This window comes from Lagenorhynchus albirostris, chromosome 20, assembly GCF_949774975.1.
Source record: "Lagenorhynchus albirostris chromosome 20, mLagAlb1.1, whole genome shotgun sequence".
In the NCBI taxonomy this organism is placed as follows: domain Eukaryota; kingdom Metazoa; phylum Chordata; class Mammalia; order Artiodactyla; family Delphinidae; genus Lagenorhynchus; species Lagenorhynchus albirostris.
Window position 1 is genome coordinate 53491768 of NC_083114.1, and position 21540 is coordinate 53513307.

Sequence of the window (21540 nt, forward strand, 5' to 3'; positions counted from 1 at the left end):
CCTGACCCTCTTTCATAGACTTCTCCTCCATCTCTTCCCTCCTGCCACCTTCCCCTCTTCCCCCTCCCCTCCCCCTCCCCCTCTCCAAAGGTCTCCTGAGGCCAGTGCTGCTGTCCTCACCATCCCAGACCTGATTTTTAAAGGGACTTCAGTACAAAACCAGGGGGAAAGTTAAAAAAGAAAAAGGAGAAAGGACCCTCAGGAGCCGAGAAGGGTGTTTGCAGAACACAGTGGCTTGTGCTCCTGGGGCCAAGGCCGACCTCCAGCAGCGCTGGGTTGGGGCCTGAGCTGATGGGAAGGGCTAGGACGGGTGCTGTTTGCCTTGGCTTTCAGACCCGGGCACCGCCCCCGAGTGAGCGGCACTGCAGAGGGACCCCACCTGGAATGCTGCGCTCTGAACGTTTTTTCCCTATAGTTATCCCTTCTCACCCCCAAAGCCACTGGGCTGGGAAGCCAACCCTCCATGGGTCACCGCTGCTAAAGCCGGATTCAAAGGGGTGCCCCCACTCCCCCACTGGTCTGGGTAGAGTGAGGCCTCGAATTTTCTGTCCCATGAATTCAAAAATATTTTCGTGCACTGTTTAAGGTACTGAAGATACAGCTTGAGCAAAATCGGCAAAGTGAGGCCTGTCGGCACCAGCGCCCAGTCTGTCCGTGGAAACAAGGAACAAATGTCCGTGTCTTGTGTGGGAGAGTCCGCTAAGTGCTACTGAGAAAAATACTTAAGCTATGGGATAAAAATGGTACCACAAACCCGAGCGGGGTGCGGGGTCCGGGAGAACGCGAGGGAGTTATTTGAGATCAGGCAATCAGGGAAGGCCCTTGGGGGTCTCCCCTGGGGTCTCTGTGCCCCCGCCCCGCCTCCGCCGGGGCCGCTGGACCGCGAGCTGCTTCTGCCTCCGGATGGCCTCCCCACCCCCGCACATCTGCGCGCTCGTCCTGCGGCGATTCTGGTCCTGCCCGCCGGGAGGGTGGCCCCGGGCCGGGTCGCCGCCGCGCTCGGCAGCAGGAGCCCTGGCGCCCGGCACGCGCCCTTACCGGGGGGCGGGGATCCCAGCCGCGCGCGTGACTCCGCCCCGACCCGCCCCGGCTCGCGCTCTGTGCTTAGCCCGCCCGGCGCCGCAGCCGCTCCGGGTCTTCCGAGTCCTCCGCGGGCGCCGAGCCCGCCGCGCGGAGCCCATGGAACCGGCGCGGGGCGAGCTCCGTGCGAGCGGCGGGGCCGAGTCGCTGCTGGGCGAGCTGGAGGTGCGGGTCCAGGACGTGGTGAGGGTGAGCTCGTGGTGGGAGCGCCACGGCGTGGACTGCGCCATCCTCGCGCTCAGCCTCCTCGCCTTGCCACCCGGTGAGGGACACGGGGCCAGGGCGATCAGGGGCCCGGCTGGGATGGGGGCGGTGGGAGGCGGGGGAGGGAGACGGAGAGGGCTGGGGGGCGGCGGGGTGGGGTAGACGGCGCGTGCCCGGGACCCCGGGACAGAGGGTCAACCCCGAAAGTCTAGTTGGGGTGTCCTGCCTGTGTCCCCAGAGGAGCCCTGATGGCGCGAAGGGCAGTGGAGGAGAAAGTTGAGCCGAGTCAAGGAGAGGCAGGGAAGCATGAGGTGGCCTGGGGAAGGAGAGGGTGCTCCAAGGGGACACCAGGGATGGGGTGAGGGGAGTGAGAGGGAGGATGGGAGCGTTCCCTGCACTTCTGGCCTGGACCCCCCACCATGCCCTCCACACCATCACTCCTCTGGCTGGGGCGCAGAATCAAGACTCCCAGCGTCTCCTTGGTGAGTGAGTGGGGCTGTTTTGTCCCAAATCCGGTAGAGAGAGCCAACCCATGCCCCTCAGGCCATCATGGGACCTGCCTCACCGCTGTCTGTGGCAGTCCTCAGGACTGGGCCCGCGTTGGCCTGGGCTCCCAGGGATGCGGGCTGGGTTGTTTGGGCCCAGATCTCCAAGAACCAGAGAAAGGCCCTGCCCTTACCGCTCCCCTTAACACCAATTCTCCCTTCTCCATGCAGGGTTCCTGTGCCTGCGCTCTGAGAATCTCCTGGTCTTTGCCCTGGGCGTCACCATCCTGGGTGTGTGCCACTACACGCTCACTGTCAAGGGCAGCCACCTTGCCACTCATGGTGCCCTCACCGAGTCCAAACGCTGGAGCAAGATCTGGGTGCTTTTCTTTGTGGAGGTGAGCCTGGGACTGGGTGGGAGCAGCTGCTGGTACTGTGTGTGAGAATCTAGGTGTGTGCAGCTGTGTGTGCCCTCGAGGGCCGGCAGCTGCAGCTGTGGTCTGTGGGCCCAAGTGTGCAGCCTTCACTATGGTGGGTGTGTATCTGTGTGTGTGCACGTCCCCAAGCCCTTGAGAGGGTAGAGGGCTGCATGAGGAATGATGAGTATTTAACTGTGGCAGCCGATGTGGTCTGAGCACCCGTTTCTCCTGGGGGCACCGGCTCGCCTCTCTGCAGCCCTGGGCCAAGGGTGGTAGAGCTTCCTCCTCCCACCAGGATGCCTGTGGTTGGTAGGTCCTGGCTACACCTTCGGGGCCTCCTGGTTTTGCAATCAGAGTTTAGGATGTGAACCACAGACCAAAGGGCAGGGAAGCAGGGGACTGGTGTCACAGCACCCCAGCTCTGCCATCTCAGGACACCTGACAGTGGCCAAGCCATCCTAGAAGCCCCCTGTTTCCCCAGGGCTGTACCAGGAAGGCGCCTCCTCTTTCCTGACCCTTGGGCTCCCTGCTTCCACTGCCTCCCCATGCTACCTCAACCTATGGGCACGGTCAGGAAGGCAAAGGTTTCTGGCCAGGTTGCCCTTCTCTCTGGACTGGTGTCAGGCCTTCCAGTTCTTCTGAGAGCCCCTTCCCTCCTTTCCAGGCAGCCTCTCCCGTGGCCACCCAGGTCCCTTATGAACTAATATGAAAGCTGGTACCAGAAACAGCCCTTTTTTGCCAGGAACTGGTTACCATGACCAATTAACTCAATTATTAACTTTTTAAAAGAGCTTTTATTTATTTATTGGCCGCGTCTTGTGGCATGCGGGATCTTAGTTCCCCGAGTAGGGATCGAACCCGTGCCCCCTGCAGTGGAAGTGTGGAGTCTTAACCACTGGACTGCCAGGGAAGTCCCTCAGTTATTAACTTTTAATAAAGTTATATAACTTTATAAAACTCTACGTAACTGTACATACACACGCACACACACATACACACACACGACGTTTTATAAAATTATACTGCATTGGTTGGGTGAGAGGAAGCATTTCCTACCCAGAACTCTCCATTGCCCTCATTTTCCCCAAACCCATCTCTTCCACCTGCACACATTTCTTTCTCTTTTCTTTTCTTTTTTTTTTTTTTTTTTAGTATTTATTTATTTACTTGGCTGCACGGGTCTTAGTTGCCGCTTGCAGGATCTTTTTTTTTTTTAGTTGAGGCATGGGAACTCCTATTAGTTGCGGCGTGTGGGATCTAGTTCCCTGACCAGGGACTGAACCCAGGCCCCCTGCATTGGGAGCTTGGAGTCTTAGCCACTGAACCACCAGGGAAGTCCCTTGCACACATTTCTAAAGTGCCAAGGACAAGGGGGAACCAATGGGTCCTCAGGGTCCATTTCAAGACACTCTCCTTCCCGGGGACCCCTGGGCACTGGTCCCAGCCAGACTCTAAGGTGCAGGCCCAACCGTGGAGCCAGGGTCAGATGCCCCCTGAGTTTGTCATCACAGGCAGGGGAGGAACCGGGCATGTTAGGCAGTCACATGGGACACGAGAGGGAGGGTTAGCTCTGTGTGGATTTGACAAAGCTGTGCTGAGTCCCGGGGGCCTGGGGGCAGCTAAGAAGGAGGAGTCTTCCCAGGCTCCCCAGCAGGAGGGCTCCAGGCAAACCAGAGCGCGTGGCCCACCCTGAAAGACCCAGGCAGCCTGGTGGCTGCACCTCCTCTTGTCCCCTGGGACCCAGGGCAGTGGCCTCATCTTTGCCTCCTTGCCCCTTTAGCGCCTGGCACAGGGCTGAACTCAATATTTGTTGATGATGACCCTGCAGGTGAGGGGGGACAAGGTCCAGGGAAAAGCCAGCTGCTGGAGGGTCACAGCCTAGAGGTGGGTGAGCCCCCCCATGGTGGGGGGGGCTTGGCTGCCACCCCCGTGTTGTGACAGAGGCTGTTATGCTGCAATCAGCTGTGGGCAGGTCACAGATTTCTCAGATGGCCAACCTGAGTGGGAGGCCTCCACTCTTCCACGCCCCCATCAAGGCATGGCCCTGGCCACCCTCTGGGGAAGATCCAGCTCCCAGTGAGAAGGAGGGGTGGCTCCACCTCCTCAGCCCATGGCATGGCGGGGCGAGTGGAGTCCTGGGTCTTGTCCGCCAGGCAGGGGACAGCGTCAGGGGCACTTTGGACACGGTGGCTGACTTTGGACCAGCATCTAAGTGTTAGTTTCCTCACCTAATAAATGAGAATAATGTTTCCTCCCTCATGAAGCCAGCATGAGGATTATTATCATTTTTATTTTTTTTATTTTTAACATCTTTATTTGGGTATAATTGCTTTACAATGGTGTGTTAGTTTCTGCTTTACAACAAAGTGAATCAGTCATACATAAACATATGTTCCCATATGTCTTCCCTCTTGCGTCTCCCTCCCTCCAGCATGAGGATTAAACGAGACATCCTAGATCTTCATTTAGGGTTTGGGCCTGACTCTTCAATGTTTGCTTCGAAGTAACAAGTTTCTTTTTTTTTTTTTTCCTCTGGAGGGAACACAGTCAACTGCAAAGAAAGGGTTAGTAATTTAAAAGAAAAATTTATTTATTTATTTATTTAGGCTGCACGGGGTCTTAGTTGTGGCACTCGGGATCTTAGTTGAAGCATGCGGACTCTTAGTTGCAGCATGCAGGATCTAGTTCCCCGACCAGGGATTGAACCCAGGCCCCCTGCATTGGGAGCGCGGGGTCTTACCCACCGGACCACCAGGCTCGTCCCAGGGTTAGTGATTTTTGTTGTTATTTGTTTTGTTTTCTCTGTTAGCGGTTTATTTTTAACTGAAGGGTTGACCAACTTATGCAAAGCTCAGTGGACGTGTGTGTGTGTGTGTGTGTGTGTGTGTGTGTGTGTTGAGGGGGCTGTTTGTTCAGGCCCTGGACCACCACCTGTCCTTTGCATCACGCAAAGGACCAGCTCGCGACATGCAGCATCTCAGCGGACGACCTGGGACCCTCTTGGATCCCTGGCTCTCCCTGTCTGCCACGTCCTGTTGTCTCCCTGTAATCCTCCTCTTGTTGGCTGCCTGTGCTTTTCCCAAACCGTGACCCTCAGGAGGCAGCATCACTATAGAAGAATCTAGTCCGCTAGTTGCAGCCTCAGGTGTCAGCTGAATGTCACTGGCTTTCCTGGGGCAGCCAGCTTTTGCCTGGTTTGTCTGAAGGTCTGCTGTCAAGGGCTGGGGGTGAGACAGGTCACTGTGACCCATCAGATCTGAGGGGAGGAGCTGGCAGGATGGACGGGGTGGCTGACATCCAGGTTGCTGTTGTTTCTCTGCAAAAGTATCCCAAATCATACACCAGGAAGTTCACCCACACCAGGATGAACTTCCCTCTGGACCCATTTCCAGTCTACACCAGAATGTTCCATTTCCCCTACTAGTGTACTTCTGACTCTCTACCTTGCCCACTGATCACCCTGGCCTGGGCTATGTCATAGGGACTACTAGTTATATTCTCGGGGACTGTCAGTCATATCCTTGGGGACTGCCAGTCAAAGGCCACAGGAATGTGGGGGGCAGGCTGGGGCGGGCAGGCCCCCATGTTTTAAGTACTGAAGCTTGGGAAAGATTTTTTTTTAATTTATTTTATTGAAGTATAGTTGATATACAATGTTAATTTCTATTATACAGCAAAGTGATTCAGTTTTCCATATATATATATATATGTACACACACACAGATTCTTTTTCATATTCTTTTCCATTCTGGTTTATCACAGGATATTGGATACAGTTCCCAGTGCTATACAGTAGGACCTTGTTGTTTATCCATGCTATGTATAATAGTTTGCATCTGTTAATCCCTAACTCCCAATCTATCCTTCCCTCATTCCCCCCTCCCCCTTGGCAACCACAAGTCTGTCCTCTATGTCTGTGAGTCTGTTTCTGTTTCGCAGATAAGTTCATTTGTGTCATATTTTAGATTCTACATATAAATGATATCATATGGTTATTTTTTTCTCGTTCTGACTTACTTCACTTAGTATGATAATCTCTAGGTCCATCCATGTAGCTGCAAATGGCATTATTTCATTCTTTTTTATGGCTGAGTAGTATTTCATAGTATATATATACCACATCTTCTTTATCCATTCATGTGTCACTGGGCATTTAGGTTGCTACCCTGTTTTGACTATTGTAAATAGTGCTGCAATGAACATTGGAGTGCATGTATCTTTTCGAATTATAGTTTTCTCCAGACACATGCCCAGGAATGGGATTGCAGGATCATATGACAACTCTATTTTTAGTTGGGAAAGATTAACTCCTGCAGTCAAGAGGGCTTTAGGGACTCCCTTGCAAGTCACTCACTATCAAGATGTTCCCCTGAGTAGGAGGGAACAGGCTGTACCAGTTACTAAGCTCCACTGTGTCTCAACTTCAAACCCTCCTTCTGAAGTCAGCTTTGTGCTACGGGGGTGGAGTCACAGATGGTCCACAGAGAGCACAGGCCAGCTCTGCCCTGGGGGAGGGGTGTCACCCAGGGAAACGCGGTCACCTTCGTTCCAGTCCCGTGTGGTGGTGGTGGAAACAAAGCCGAGAACCCCCAGCCTAGTCATGATGCTCGAACGCTCCCTTGCCACGAATTCAGGGTGGCTCTTATCCTCTGGGCTGCCTCTAATCTTTGTTTGGCCCCTCCCGCCCCCCGAGAGGTGGTAATCTGAGTTTGCACCGCTGTGATTTTTAAGTTTTTTAATTAAAAGAATTATTTAGCAGGCAAACTCAGATCTGCAGTACAAAATATACTTAAAAAAAAATAAAACCTTTTTATTTTTGAAAAAATTATAGATTCATAGGACATTGCAAAAATAGATCAGAGAGGACAGAGGTCCAGTGGATCCCTCACCCAGTTTCCCCCAATAGTTCCATTTATGTAAATGTCATTCAACAGCAAACCCAGGACGTTGACATTGGTGTATGTGTGTGTGTTTGTGCCATTTTATCACATGTGCAGATTTGCAAAATGTACTTTTAAGGGTTCTTGTGGTGATGCCAACTCCTGAGGGTCTCTAAAAGCCTGCTTCTGGGTGGGCTTGCCCACTGGCCCCCAGAGGCCAAGGACCCAGGAGCAGATCAGGTGGTCGTCTGTGGGGGGCAGCACTTAGTCTGAGGAGTGTCCCTGGGGGAGGGGCTTGGAGAGAAAAGGGTGGGGCTGCTCCCAGGGGCCCAGTGCCTGCCCAGTTGGGAGGGGAGATTGGAGGGAGGCTGGGTTTGCTGCGGAGCTTTGGGGGCTGAGACAGTGTTGGTCCCAAATGTCAATAGTGCCGAGAACCCCTGGTGAGAGTGTCCAGAGGAGACACTGCCAGGACAGGGCTCCTGATCCCAGGCCCAGAAGCAGGAAGGTGGCTGCAGGCTGAGCAGAGGTACAGATAAAGGCATGGATCTGGGAAGAGCATAGTGCATGAGGGACCCACAGAAACCTGGAGTCAGTAGAATCTCATGGGGACTCTGGAGAAAAGGGGAAAAGGAGGCCCATGGGCCAAGCAGAGGAGCTGGGAGCTTCTAGGGACGAGGCCTGAAAAGGGAAAGAATTTCATGAGAGCCGCTTGATAGGATCAGACCCGACCACATCCAGGCCGCTCCCAGCAGGATGAGGCACTCCAGGCTCCTCTGGCTTCCGCCCTCACTGCGGCCCCTCTGTTATCCGAAGGTGCTAACACATCACTGTTAGCGGGAGAGCCCGCGTGGTACCCGAGGACTCGCGCTCAGGGACTTGTGTTCTCACTGAGTAGGGCTGCCAGATGTAGCAAATAAAAATCCAAGATGCGGGACTTCCCTGGTGGCGCAGTGGTTAAGAATCCGCTGGCCGATGCAGGGGACCATGGGTTAGAGCCCTGGGCCGGGAAGATCCCACATGCTGTGGAGCAACTAAGCCCATGCACCACAACTACCGAGCCTGTGCTCTAGAGCCCGCGAGCCACAACTACTGTGCCCACGAGCTACAACTACTGAGCCCGCGAGCCACAACTACTGAGCCCGCGAGCCACAACTACTGAAGCCTGTGCGCCTACAGCCCATGCTGTGCAACAAAGAGAAGCCACCACATGAGAAGCCCGTGCACCTCAACAAAGAGTAGCCCCCATTCGCCACAACTACATAAAGCCCGTGCACAGCCATGAAGACCCAACACAGTCAAAAAAAAAAAAAAAAATCCAGGATGCCCAGTGAACTTTAGTCTTCAGATAAACAAGAAATGCAGGCAGTGTTTGGGATATATGTCTATAAAAAATGATTGGTTGTTTATCTGAGATTCTAATTTATGTGGGTGCCCTATACTTTATCTGACCAACCAATCGCTGAGGCCTGTGGAGCCTCAGAAGCACCCCACGACCCCGCAAACTCTGAAGCCAGTGTGAAGGGGTTGCTCAGCCCTGGGATCAGTGAGAGAGGGTCTGGAGGGAGGGATGGAAGCTGGGCAGACTCCAACCTGGAGTCCCTCCTGCCTGAGGGATGCTGCCGCTGTGACGACCCCCAGCCCCTCTTTCTCAGCTGGTCCATGCCTGTGGCCCTCTTCTCCTGCCCCATCTCTGGAGTGACCCCACCCTGCGCCGGGCCTTGAGCTGGAAGCTTGGCCCTTGTGTTGATGCCTCCTCCTCCGCCCACTCCTCACCTCCCCCAGTGGCCACACCTCCTGCCCCTCCCCTTCCAATCCAGTAAAGTGACCTATTTGAAACCCAAGTTTGTGTCATAATCTTATAATGATGGTTTTTAATCCTGCAAAGTATTGTTTGTGTAAAAGATAAAAGAGGAGAATATTAGATAACGACCTTTGGCTGCTGGCAGAGGTCTGAGGATGCTTAAGTGAAAAAACAACTCAATGAGTGAATGAGAGGCCTGGGCCTCTGATTTTAGCTGAGAGGGGATGTCCAGAGGCATCATACCGACATCCGCCCCGCACACACTCTGGCCACTTGCAGAGCCTGAGTGCGGCTAAGAGGTCTAGGCTCTTAAGTCTTCCTGAGGGTACAGAGGGTAGCAATATCAAGAAGCTTCTGGAACTTTCTCTGGGTCTGGATGGGAAATCCTCATGGGTGAGACCTGTGAATAATCCTGTGCGGCGGGATCATCTGTGGCCCGTGGCTACCTCCTCCCGCCCCTTGATGGGTGCAAGTGAGACACACCGCAGTCCGTGTCCAATCTCTCCTTCTCCCAAACCCACCGCGTTCCTTCTTCTTCTGGAAAGAACATCTAGATGGGAGGGAGAATTCCAGTCTCACAGAAACAGCCTCAGATCTCTTCTTAGTTATATAAAAAGGCAAAGCACACAGACTCTGGAAGCCTGTGCTGAGTCACAAATCATGTGTTACGTCAGACCACACAGGTGGCCCATCCCCGCTCCGGACCCCATTCCCAGGTCTGGGCACGTGGCTGAGCACCTGGCCCTACCAGGCCCCTGAGGGTCAAGTTCTTACCAGGCTTGGTAGGGTTCAGGCCCCAGGTCGTTTCTGGCCTTGCTACTCAAAGTGCGGTCAGCGAGGAGATGTGGAGCTTGGGCCAGAGGGGAGAGCAGATCGCTGCATTCAGCTGACATTTCTTGAAGAAAGAAGCAGACAGGATTGGCCCTCAGAGCAGAAGTATGAGGAAGGAGCAGTTAAAAACAGTCGCTTCTTCTGGTTACAGAACCGTGAGATTCAAAACACACTTGCAGGCCTTGGAGAGAGGCAGGCTGGCCTCTGAGGAGGTCCTGGCAGACCCCGGCGGAGGCCCCTTTGTTGAACCAACTGCCTGGCCCTCTTGAGCAGCAGGTCCTTCCAGACCAGCAGGCCTGGAAGAGACATCACTTTAACTGACAGGCTACCTGCCCACCTTCTGCAGCCTCCCCCAGGTTCTGTCCCTTTGCAAGGTTCTGAAACCAGAGATAAAACCCACCCCTCTGCGGGTTCCATCATCTGGGAGCAAAGCGCCTCTCCTGTTTTTGTGAACTCCACACCGCCGCTGAATCAGCATTTACCTTCACGTCCTCTGCCTTGAGAGGGGCCCGTACTGTGTTGCTTTGACTGTCTTCCCCTGTCTGTTATGGAACTGCTGTTGTGACATCGTATCCTACTTTTCGGCTTCATTTCGTTCCAAGGGAGAGAGTCTCTGCAGACAGTGGGAAGACAGTGTCGTTCCTTATCTGTCTTCTCGCGGTTTTGTCTCTTCTGCCTGGACTCTAAGCCTGGGTTCATGCTCTGTTGCAGTGACTCACCCCAGGGGTTTTATGCCTTATCTTGGATGGAACCAGGGTTCAAATCCCACTTCTGCCACCTACTTAGCTGAGTGAGCTGGGGTGGGCATGTGGCCTCTATCTCAGTTTCTGCTTCTGTCAGCTGTGAATAATAACAGCACTGATAATAATAATAATAACCCCCCCACACCCTGCCAGGCTTAAGATTAATGAGTTACATGTGTAATGTGCAGAATGCTGAACACTCAACTGAGTGTGTTCTGCTGTCTGTATGGGGCTCACAGTGACTGGCATTGGGAAACCCTTCACGTCCTCCTGGAAACAGGCAGGCAGCATCTTCAATAAAATTAGCAACATCTTCTGGCTTGGATAAAATACTGGAAGAGGCTGATGGCTGCATGTACATTTGCATATATTTGCATAAGAAACACCTTAGCGCCTCTTTTACATTCAGAATGACTGCTCTTGGAGTCTGAGCTGCTGCCGCTCACTGCCAGCTTCAGAGAATCCCACAGTGGGTCACGCCAGGTAAGAGTCACCCCTAGGAAGAAGTGAACTCTTGGTCTTCACCGGGGCACCCTCATGGACAGTTCAGAAGATGGCCTTTCTTCGCCCCCAGGCCACTCCTGCACCCCTGCCCCCACTGCTGTGGGCCCCGAATGCAAAGCAGTGTTATGAAGGTACAGACGTTTCAAAGATAAACCCTCACAAAATAAATGGCAACACATGCCAGGAGTTTTACCTGCAGTGTGTCCGATCCTCAGGCTTGCAGGCTGCAGTCACGGGGGGCTGTGCACGCCAACTGATTTGCACGCCAAGTGGACGCAGTTGCTTTGACTGGCTGCCACTCTGTGGTCGTGGATCCCTGAGAGTTGATGTTCAAGGCTGATGAGCTGTGGGTGGAAGGCAGGAAGGCCCTGGAAATGCGTGGTCTGGGGAGGGAGGGTGTTTTCAAGGCTCCGAAGATCCTGCTTTGCTCGCCTGTGCCTGATACAGACCCCAGCGCCCTTTCTGCCTCCCTCCTCTAGGTATGCACGTCCTTCACTGCAGAGCACGCCAAGTACGGACACGTCAAGATGCACCATGGCTACACCAACGTGCTGGGCCTGGGGGACTCAAGCACATGGAGGCTGCCTTGCCTCAACCGCTACGTCTACATGTTCCTCGCTCCTCTCTTGATCCCCATCATAACCCCACTGGTGGCTGTCGGTGAGTATGCCAGGGCTGGGCCCTGCAAAGATCTGGTTCCCCCTTTCCTTCCTTCCTCTCCTGGCTTCATGGAAGAAGTGAGAAGCCCTGAGTTAAGACCAGACAGAAACTTTCTGAGACAGCCAGGCAGGGTGGAAAGAACCTTGGTCCTGGGGCCAAGTCTGGCTCTGCCACTTACTGGCTGGTGACCACAGGCAGGTAACCTAACCTCTCTGAACCTCAGGTTCTTACCTGCTCCTCAAAGAGGGTGTGAAACAATTCCACTTATTATATGAGGGATCTAAAGTAGTCAAACTCATTGAAGCAAAGAATAGAATGGTGGCACCAGGGGCTGAGGGGAGGGGAAAGTGGAAAGTCCCTGTTCAATGAGCATGAAGTTTCAGTTTTGCAAAATGAATAAATTCTAGAGATTTGCTATATAACACTGTGCCCAGAGACAACAGTACTGTACCGCACACTTTAAAACCCATGTAGATAAATCTCATGTTAAGTGTTCTTACCACAGTAAAATAAAATAAAAATTTAAAAAACTCTGAGAAGACTAGAAAGTTGCATGGGAAGGCATCAAATGCCTAAATAAATAAATGAATAACATTTACTCTTTCTATTGGATATACAAGCCTCATTTACCATCATCTTGTCTATTTAATAATCCCTGATCATGTTATAAACATTCACTTGTGTTATTGTTTATTAAATATCTTTTTTTCTAAAAAAAAAAAAAAAAGGATGGTGTGAAAGCATAATGAGGTCATAGATATAAAAATGCTTTCTAAATGCCTCACACTCTATTGCATGTTATAATTTTTAGTATCATAGGAGCAATATCATACGGTGGAAAGAGCAGGGGCGAGGGGACAGCCAGACCTGGGCTCAAGTCCCAGGCCACCACTTACTATCAGACTGACCTTGGTCAGGTTGCTTAATGCTCCGTTTTCTCATCCATTAAATGGGTGAGAACAACAACAACAACAAAAATACAAAAGGGAATTCCCTGGAGGCCCAGTGGTTAGGACTCGGTGCTTTCACTGCTGGGGCCCGAGTTTGATCCCTGGTCAGGGAACTAAGAATCCTGCAAGCTGCGCGGCCAAAAAAAAAAAAAGAAAAAAGAAAAGAAAAGAAAATGGGCGAACCTACTTTTCAGGGCTGTGTATGGATGAGCTGAACACCTAGGTCACCCTAGTTTGCACTATTGAGCCACCAGGGAGCCAACTCACGTTGGATCGGAACCTCGCCGACCCCTCCTCCCTCTATCTCTTGCCCCTTCTGGCAGAACGGCTGAGAGAGGTGGAGCTCGGGACAGCCCTGCGGACGCTTGGCCTGATTTCCCTGGGCCTTTATTCTCACTATTGGCTGCTGCTGAATGTGTCTGGCTTCCAGAGCCCCAGCTCAGCCCTGGTCTGCATGCTCATCACCAGATCCCTGCTGGCCCACCCTTACCTTCATGTCAACATCTTCCAGGTGAGGCCTCCCCTACCCTGAGTGCTGGGGGGCTACAGGGATCACTCTCCAGGGTGCCTGGCGCAGGCTGGACCCTAGGTTCCGGGGGGAGAGAGAGGCCACCTGAGGAAGCATCCCTCCACCTCCCCTGCCCACCCTCTCTCTTCCTTTCTCTCTGTGGGTCATCACAGAGAGTTTTGGTCCCAGGTAAGGAGCTTCTCTTCAACACCGGCTGCCCTTCACACACAGATCAGAGATTTATTAAGAAGCTTCTATGTGTAGGTTACTAGACTAAGCTCTGTGGGGACACAAGTGAATAGGACCCCAGCTCCTACCTCCAGGGCTCTTACTGTGATAAGCCCAAGGGCCATCGCAGAGGTCCCAGCACACACGTGTCGAGGCAGGCGGATGCAGGAGCTGGAGACGAAGGTCTTCATGGGAGGCCAGCAGCTCAGCACTCAGTTCTGGGCCATTTCCAGGGATGGTCACCTCCCTGCTCCCGGGACAAGTGAAGACCCCAGGTTAGAGCATCCTGCATATGACCATCCCAGCACTTACCACACTGCCATTAATGACTGAATCCCATGACATAATCCCATAGTTGTGTCCCATCTGCTTGTCCTGCTAGAGCAGAAGCTCCCGTTCACTTCCACATCCTCTAGACCGAGGACAGTGCCTGGCAGAGCAGGCGTTTATACATCTTCGTTTTTTTGTTTTCTTTAAAAAATGCATTTATTTATTTATTTATTTTTGGCTGCGTTGGGTCCTCGTTGCTGCGCACAGGCTTTCTCTAGTTGCGGCAAGAGGGGGCTACTCTTTGTTGTGGTGCACCGGCTTCTCATTGTGGTGGCTTCTCTTGTTGTAGCACGAGCTCTAGGCATGCGGGCTCAGTAGTTGTGGCTCACGGGCTTAGTTGCTCCGCGGCATGTGGGATCATCCCGGACCAGGGCTCAAACCCGTGTCCCCTGCATTGGCAGGCGGATTCTTAACCACTGTGCCACCAGGGAAGCCCTATACATCCTTGTTGAATGAAAAAATACACAAGGATGCGCAAACTTGATCTTGAACCATGAGCAGGATTTTGGTGAAAAAAAGCAGAGAAGGGTCTCTTTGGGATGCAGGCACAGGGACGTGAGGGACGTCGGTGGGCAGTCGTGGGCTTAGAGGACCACGAGATCCGAGAGGCACCCAGGCCAAGCCCTTCATTGCACAGATAGGGAGAGGGACCCGGAGACGGGCGAGACTCCGCGAGGGGCACAGACAGGGTCGCATCGCAGCTGGGTGGAGGACCTCAGCTTCCTCACGCCTCTACTGGGTCCTGCTGGAGTGGGAGGTGAGGAAGGCGGCAGAACCCACGGTCCCCGGATGCCAGCTGAGGATGCCTGAGGCAGGGTGGGGAGGCACAGGGCTGCCCGGCCCAGCCCCAGGGCGTGACCCTTGTGTCTGTCACAGCACATCGGGCTGCCCATGTTCTCCCGGGACAAGAAGCCGCAACGGATTCACATGATGAGCCTGGGGGTGCTTAACCTGCCCCGGCTGCCCGTGCTGGACTGGGCGTTCGGCCACTCCCTCATCAGCTGCCACGTGGAGCACCACCTCTTCCCCAGGCTCTCCGACAACATGTGCCTGAAGGTAGATGAGGGTCGGGCTGGGGGGGCTTGGATGAAGAAACTGTCTCAGGGTGGAGGGGGAGTCACCTTCGGGGTTCTCTAACCAACTGGCCTGGTCAGAGGTTCCCAGGAAGGTCAGTCCAGGGTACAGGCAGCAGTGTGGGTTTCTGACCAGAGACACCTGGTTTTCTTACTAGCCGTGTGGCTCTGGGCAAGTTAACTGAATGTCTCTGAGCCTCGGCTTCCTCATCTGTAAAATGGGACTAAGTAGTGCTTACGCTGACAGGGTTTGAGGATGAAATGAAGAAATGGATCTGAAATGTTGGGCCCTCCGTCGGTGTTTGGTGAAAGGAGCTGTGGTTTATCCCCCTATGCAAAGGAGGACTGTCATAGATTCGGGAGCTCCAGAGAAGGGTGCTGGGGAGAAGCCCTCCCTTTCCCTTGCCTGCTGGAAATGGGAGGCGGGAATTCTCCAAGCCCCTCAGCTCCTCCGGAGCATCATGGGACAAAACAGACAGGAGCGGGGGCTGGGCAGAGGAAGGGTCCCAGTGGTGATGGGCCTGCCCACAGCCCCGGCTCAGCGGCCCCTCCTCCCGCCCACCTTCTGGCAGGTGAAGCCCGTGGTGTCCCAGTTCCTCCGTGAGAAGCAGCTGCCGTACAACGAGGACTCCTACCTGGCTCGCTTCCGGCTGTTTCTCCGCCACTACGAGGAGCTCATGGTGCAGACCCCTCCCATCACAGAGCTGGTGGGGCTGCAGTGAGGGGCGGGCCGGCGCAGTCACCCCGCTCTCCCTTCCGGGCCCACCCCCGGGGCTGGGAGGGCGCGGGCCCTTGCCCAGTGGGTGCGGCTCGGTTGCCTGGAGGTGGGCAGTGAGACGGGGAGCTCATGCTGGGGGCCCGGGGGCCACCTGCCCTGCTTGCTTTTCCGGGTTTTGAGGAATACCTGGAGGGAAGGAATAAAGGTGGCTGGGCATTCCGGTCAGTCTGGACCTCAGCCAACTTCATCTCAGGACTGAACAGCCGGATTCCTCCCCTGCTCGCTCTGAGCCTTGGTAGGGCTACAGGACGGGGGTAAGGAGGGGCCCTATGGAGGGGGCGGGCTAGGCGGGGACACCGGGAGAGAAGGGTCCGCTCCCTGGTGCCAGGGAGCCCCACACTTGGCCACTGCTGCTTCCTGTGCCCTTGAGATTCTGGCCCCTATGGAGCCCTCTCCCCAGGGACCACAAGGAGAGGTTACCTTTGGCAGAGACCTTCCTAAGCTTTCAGCCCGGAAGCCTGTGCAAGACACTGGCTCAGCAGCTCCCAAGACCCACAGCATCTGTGAGATCAGAGTGTGTGTTCTGTGGGGAGGGCACTCCCGGCGAAATAAGGGGAGAAAGGGTATGAATAGCTTTGAGCGTGACCTTGGCTAGCTCTAGAAGTCTGCTTTGTTCCATGATGTTTACAAGGGGTGGAAGAATTCTCAATTGGAAGAGAGAGGAAATTACTGGGAGGGTCGCTGAGGCTGGAGAGGGGTTCCGGGAACAGGGTCTGGAGGTCAGATGGCCTTAGAGAGGAGAGGAAGGAGGGGAAGGAGAGTGTGTGGGGGGTGCGGATACAAGAGCTGGGGGTCCAGGGCTCGGCTCGGCTGTGAAAGGATGGTCTGCAGCCTGGGAGCGAGATGGGAATATAAGAGAACTACTGGTGCCAGCCGCAGGAAGAGGTCCAGGTACTGGGGACACCACTGAGATTCAGCCCAAAGCGCGCAGCCTTGATTGGCGAGAGGGCTGGGAGCTGCCCTGGCTGGAGGCTGGATTAGAGGGTGGGAGGAAGGGCCCGGCTGGAGGCTGATGGAGGAACAGAGAGGGAGGCCCAGCCTGTGACAGGAGGCCAGAGCAGTTAGTTTAAAATACGGTTTCTCACCTCAGCACCATGACGTTTTGGCCAGATAGCGCGTCGCTGGGGGCCTGTCCTGTGCACTGTAGGTGTTTAGCAGCATCCCCAGCTTCTATCCACTAGGTTCCAGGAACCCAAGTTGTGACCATCAAAAACGTCTGCAGACACTGCCAAATGTCCCCTGGGGGCAGAAATCATCTCTGGTCGAGGACACGCAAGTCTATTCTGAGCACACGATTGCCTTGTTTTTCAGTGAAGTCCTTGGACCAGGTGAAGGGTGTGGTGACCCTGAAGATGGGGAGGCTAAATGCCAGCAAATGGGATGCGCTGAGGGGTCAGAGGGCAGGTGAAGGCATTCTCTAAGCCGGGTCCTGTTAGGGAACCTAGCTCTGGTGTGGCCTTAGGTGGCTCTGCTGGGCAGCTGCCACTTGCCCGTCCAGAGCCATTACCTTCTCCTCCACCCTGTGCTCCTGTCCCGAAGCCCACACCTCCTGTCCGGCGCCCTCTCCTACAGCTACAGCTCTCACTACTTCTGAAACAGTGCCTCCTTTTGCTCCTTCCGGCCCTGGGCTGGTAGTGGCTTCCAGCTATTGCTAGCCCTGGAGGGACTTCACCACACCCTGCATCCTGCTACACCTCTGCACAGAGTTCCTTCATTAAACTCTCTTCAGTCAGCCCCTCTGAGCACGCTGTCTGTTTCCTGCTGGGAGGCTGACTGATAGAGCAGAGGTTTGGATCCAAGCAGCCCTCTTGGAACAAGGCAGGCTTGGCAGCACCCCCCCCCCCCTTACTGCTTTGCTATATGTTATCGCTGCTCTTTTGAAATGCATTAGCGACTCAGACGTGGCCTTAAGGACTGGGAATGCGATTAATCAAACTGCTTATTCTCCACAAGAAAAATGCAACATCAGAAAAGGCCCCATTGCACAGTCCTGGCTAATGATTAAAACCATCCTAGCGCTTCCCTGGTGGCGCAGTGGTTAAGAATCCACCTGCCAACGCAGGGGACACGGGTTCGAGCCCTGGTCTGGGAAGATCCCACATGCCACTGAGCAACTAAGCCCGTGCGCCACAACGACTAAGCCTGCACTCTAGAGCCCGTGAGCCACAACTACTGAAGCCCGCGCGCCTAGAGCCCGTGCTCTGCAACAAGAGAAGCCACCGCAATGAGAAGCCTGTGCACCGCAACAAAGAGTAGCCTCAGCTCTCAGCAACTAGAGAAAACCTGTGTGCAGCAGCGAAGACCCAATGCAGCCAAAAACTAAATAAATAAATTTATTAAAAAAATAAAAATAAAACCATCCTAATACAATCAGTGACTCATTGTTATTGATCTGGGCCTGAGTGGGGAATGCGCTGCAGCTGGAGGCCCTGGTACCAGACTTGGCTGTACAAGAAGCACCCAAGAACACTCCATCACTTTGAAGCTCGATTTTCTGTTGCGCTGGGATTGTGGCTGGGTTTGCGTGGGGCTCGAGAAATGAGGGGAGATGACAGGAGTGAATGAAGCCCCTCTAGGGCTCTGCAGACACCTATGGTCTAATTAACAGAGGTGTATCGGAGGTGATGATGTTTACAATGATGATGATGATAGCTAACATCAATTCAGAACTTACAGCACATTTTCCCCTATGCTATCTAACTTTAATCTTTACAAGAAATTGGTACTATTTTCCCCTCACGTTATATATTGTGAAGATAAGCCTTAAAGAGATTAAACTTATCAATATCATATAGCTAGCAAGTGGAGGAAGAAAGATTCAAACCTGGTGTGTCCAACTCCAGAATTCCTGCTCTTAGCCACCAGACATACTACCTCTGGGTAGGGAGCCCTATAGGGCTTGCTGGGGTGTCAGATCCTGAATCTCCTTCTCTTCCTCCCGTCTTAATAAATGGATCATTAAGACAAACTCTTTACGAACATCCATTATGTGCCAGGCACTGTGCAAAGCTCTGGGGATAAAAGAGTGAATGAGATTGGGCCCCAATCTCCTGGAGCTTACCGTCTAGTGCAGGAATTGACAAACTTTTTCAGTAAAAGGCAAAATGGTAAATATTTTGGGCTTTGTGGATGATATGGTCTCTGTCACAACTACTCAACTGTGCCGTCAAAGTGCAAAAACAGCCAGAGACAATAGGTAAAGAAATAAGCATCACTGTGTTCTAATATAATATATATATTTTTGGCCATGCCACGAGGCTTGCAGGATCTTAGCTCCCCAACCAAGGATCGAACCCGGGCCCCGGCAGTGGAAGCGCTGAGTCCTAACCACTAGCCCGCCAGGGAGGTCCTTAAAATAATTTTTTTTTTATTTTACGTAGTTTTCACATGTCACAGAACATTATTCTTTACAGTTTTAGAAAAACTATTTAAGAATGTAACAGCCATGAACTTACAAAATACAAAACAAATACAAAACAAAAATACAAAAAAAATACAAATACAAAAAATACAAATACAAAAACAGGTGGTGGGCAGGATTTGGGCTGCAAACAGTAGTTTGCCTACTCCTGGTCTAGTGGGATGAGCACAAAACACAATGACTTATTAGAAATCAGAGCAGTATTTACCTCTGAGTACCAGGGAGGGGAAGTGACTAGAAGGGGCACAAGGAATTCCTGGGGGTGCTGGCCATGTTCTACTTGATCTGAGTGGTGGTTACATGGTTATATTTCGTGGTGACTCATCAAATAGTACACTTATGGTTTGTGCACTTTTCTGTTCATTGTACTTTGTAAAGAAAAAAATGTCGCCTGCCATTCCAGTTCTACAAGAATCAAGCCATTAGCTACTGCAGTCACCCACTGGCAATGATCCCAAAGGGGAATTCAGGATGGGGAAAACCAGGAAGCATTCTGTGCTTTGGATATACTGGTCCCTAGATAGTTCATTTATATATCTAAGGAAAAATTTCAGTGACCCCATATTCTTGCATCTTACATGGAAAAGCAGTAAAAGCATTAACTCGAGATGTCTGTTCTTTGTGATGAGCAATACTCTTTTTTTGCTTGACTACATGTTTTTCCCAGCAAAAAAAAGTTCATATATATCCTGGCTCCTCCCCCACCTCTTTGGAGTAGTTTCTCAGAGTAATCGGAGAGGCTGTCTCCTAGGCTACAGTTTTCAGTAAGGTCCCGGAATAAAACTGAACTCACGATGTGTACGTTGTGCATTTTTCTTTTAGTCGACAACTTCAATAAAAAAAAGAATTTAAGAATGATAGGGACTTCCCTGGTGGTGCAGTGGTTAAGAATCCGCCTGCCAATGAAGGGGACACGGGTTCGAGCCCTGGTCCAGGAAGATCCCACATGCCGCGGAGCAACTAAGCCCGTGCGCCACAACTACTGAGTCTGAGCTCTAGAGCCCGCGAGCCACAACTTCTGAGCCCGCGAGCCACAACTACTGAAGTCCACGTGCCTAGAGCCCGTACACCGCAACAAGAGAAGCCACTGCAATGAGAAGCCCGTGCACCGCAACGAATAGTAGCCCCTGCTTGCCACAACTAAAGAAAGCCCGCGTGCAGCGACGAAGACCCAACGCAGCCAAAAATAAATAAATAATTAAAAATTTAAAAATTTATTAAAAAAAAAGAATGATAAAGCAGTGTAATAGGTAATGATGGGCTGGAGTGCTGCAGGGACAAAAAGGGGCCCTAACCCAGCTTGGGAGAGGATGGGTCAGGAAAGGCTTCTCCAAGGATGTGCTTCACAAGAAGGCCCTTGGGGGAAGGGTGGGGGAGGCAGCATCAGAATCACTGGGTCAGATGTGACTACGGACCTGTCATTTAAAAATACATCTCGTTATGATCCAGCAATCCCACTACTGGGCATATACCCAGAGAAAACCATAATTCAAAAAGACATATGCACCCCAACGTTCACTGCAGCACTATTTACAATAGCCAGGTCACGGAAGCAACCTAAATGCCCACTAACAGACGAATGGATAAAGAAGGTGTGATACATATATACAATGGAATATTACTCAGCCATAAAAAGGAACAAAATTGGGTCATTTGTAGAGTCGTGGATGGACCTAGACACTGTCATACAGAGTGAAGTAAGTCAGAAAGAGAAAAACAAATATCGTATATTAACGCATGTATGTGCAATCTAGAAAAATGGTGTAGATGAACCAGTTTGCGAGGCAGAAATAGAGACACAGATGTGGAGAACAAACACCAAGGGGGGAAAGTCGGGGAGGGGGGGGATAGTGGTGGTGGTGGGATGAATTGGGAGATTGGGATTGACATATATACACTGATATGTATAAAATAGATAACTAATAAGAACCTGCCGTATAAAAAATAAATTAAAAAATACATCTTGTTTCTTGTGGATTTTTTTGCCCTAATTTTGATCTTCTGAAACACTGCATTACAAGATTATTACTTTGATTACTGAGGTTTTTGGCGCCCCCTTAAATTTTGTACTCCAGGCCATTGGCTCATTCGCCTCACCCTATTCCAGCCTGCTGGACAAGGGTGGGAGATCTGGCTCTGCCCTTGGTACAGAGGGCAAGACGCTCCTCTCTGTTCCCTCACCTTTGTAAAGGGGAGGACGATTAAGCAACAAGATCTCCAAGGTTTAAAATTCTCCCTGGCCCAACCTGGACAGCATCTTATCGGGGTCAAACCTGTGTAACGCCCGGCGCCGGTGAAAGGAATGCCTGAAGTCCTGCCTGGAGACCCTTTTTCCAGACTTCCGGACTCTGTGGTTATTACTCAATGAGCGGGGAGGCTCGCTTGAACCTGGCTTGTGATTGGCTGAGATGGAAACGAGCCGGGGTACGTTATCAAATGGGACAGGCGTCGCGTCATCAGCAAGCGACGACAGCTTCCGGGGGTGGGGTAAGTAAAGTAAGCTCCTTTCTAATTGGTTCCTTCTTTCAGGCGGGATTGAAACAGCAATGGGGATTTGCTCTCCTCCAACTCTAGGCTCCAGATAATTGGAGGGAGGGTAAAGATTACGGAGCAATTTATTGAGACACGTACGGCCCGGAAGTCCT

The 21540-nt window shown here is 52.5% G+C and overlaps 1 protein-coding gene and 1 long non-coding RNA gene across 2 annotated transcripts; one reads left to right on the forward strand and one right to left on the reverse strand.

Annotated features, from left to right (window-relative positions):
* Positions 1–1094: 1094 nt before the first annotated feature.
* FADS6 (fatty acid desaturase 6) lies at positions 1095–17844 on the forward strand. Its single transcript, XM_060135232.1, has 7 exons — positions 1095–1342; positions 2001–2167; positions 11427–11607; positions 12881–13068; positions 14500–14679; positions 15269–15499; positions 16786–17844. The coding sequence occupies exons 1-6, from the start codon at positions 1180–1182 to the stop codon at positions 15416–15418; spliced, it is 1029 nt and encodes a 342-aa protein (XP_059991215.1). The 5' UTR covers positions 1095–1179; the 3' UTR covers positions 15419–15499; positions 16786–17844.
* On the reverse strand, positions 8911–21246 carry LOC132511743 (uncharacterized). Its single transcript, XR_009537705.1, has 6 exons — positions 21169–21246; positions 13383–13540; positions 11141–11291; positions 10183–10313; positions 9644–9764; positions 8911–9419 (listed from the first exon to the last, which is right to left on the reverse strand). It is a non-coding gene; the product is annotated as an uncharacterized LOC132511743 (long non-coding RNA).
* Between the last annotated feature and the right edge of the window lie 294 nt (positions 21247–21540).

Coding starts and splice junctions, on each gene's coding strand:
- FADS6 (XM_060135232.1), top strand. CDS start 1,180: ATGGAACCGGCGCGGGGCGAGCTCCGTGCGAGCGGCGGGGCCGAGTCG. Junction 2,168..11,426: donor GGGTGCTTTTCTTTGTGGAG/GTGAGCCTGGGA, acceptor TCCCTCCTCTAG/GTATGCACGTCCTTCACTGC. Junction 11,608..12,880: donor AACCCCACTGGTGGCTGTCG/GTGAGTATGCCA, acceptor CCCTTCTGGCAG/AACGGCTGAGAGAGGTGGAG.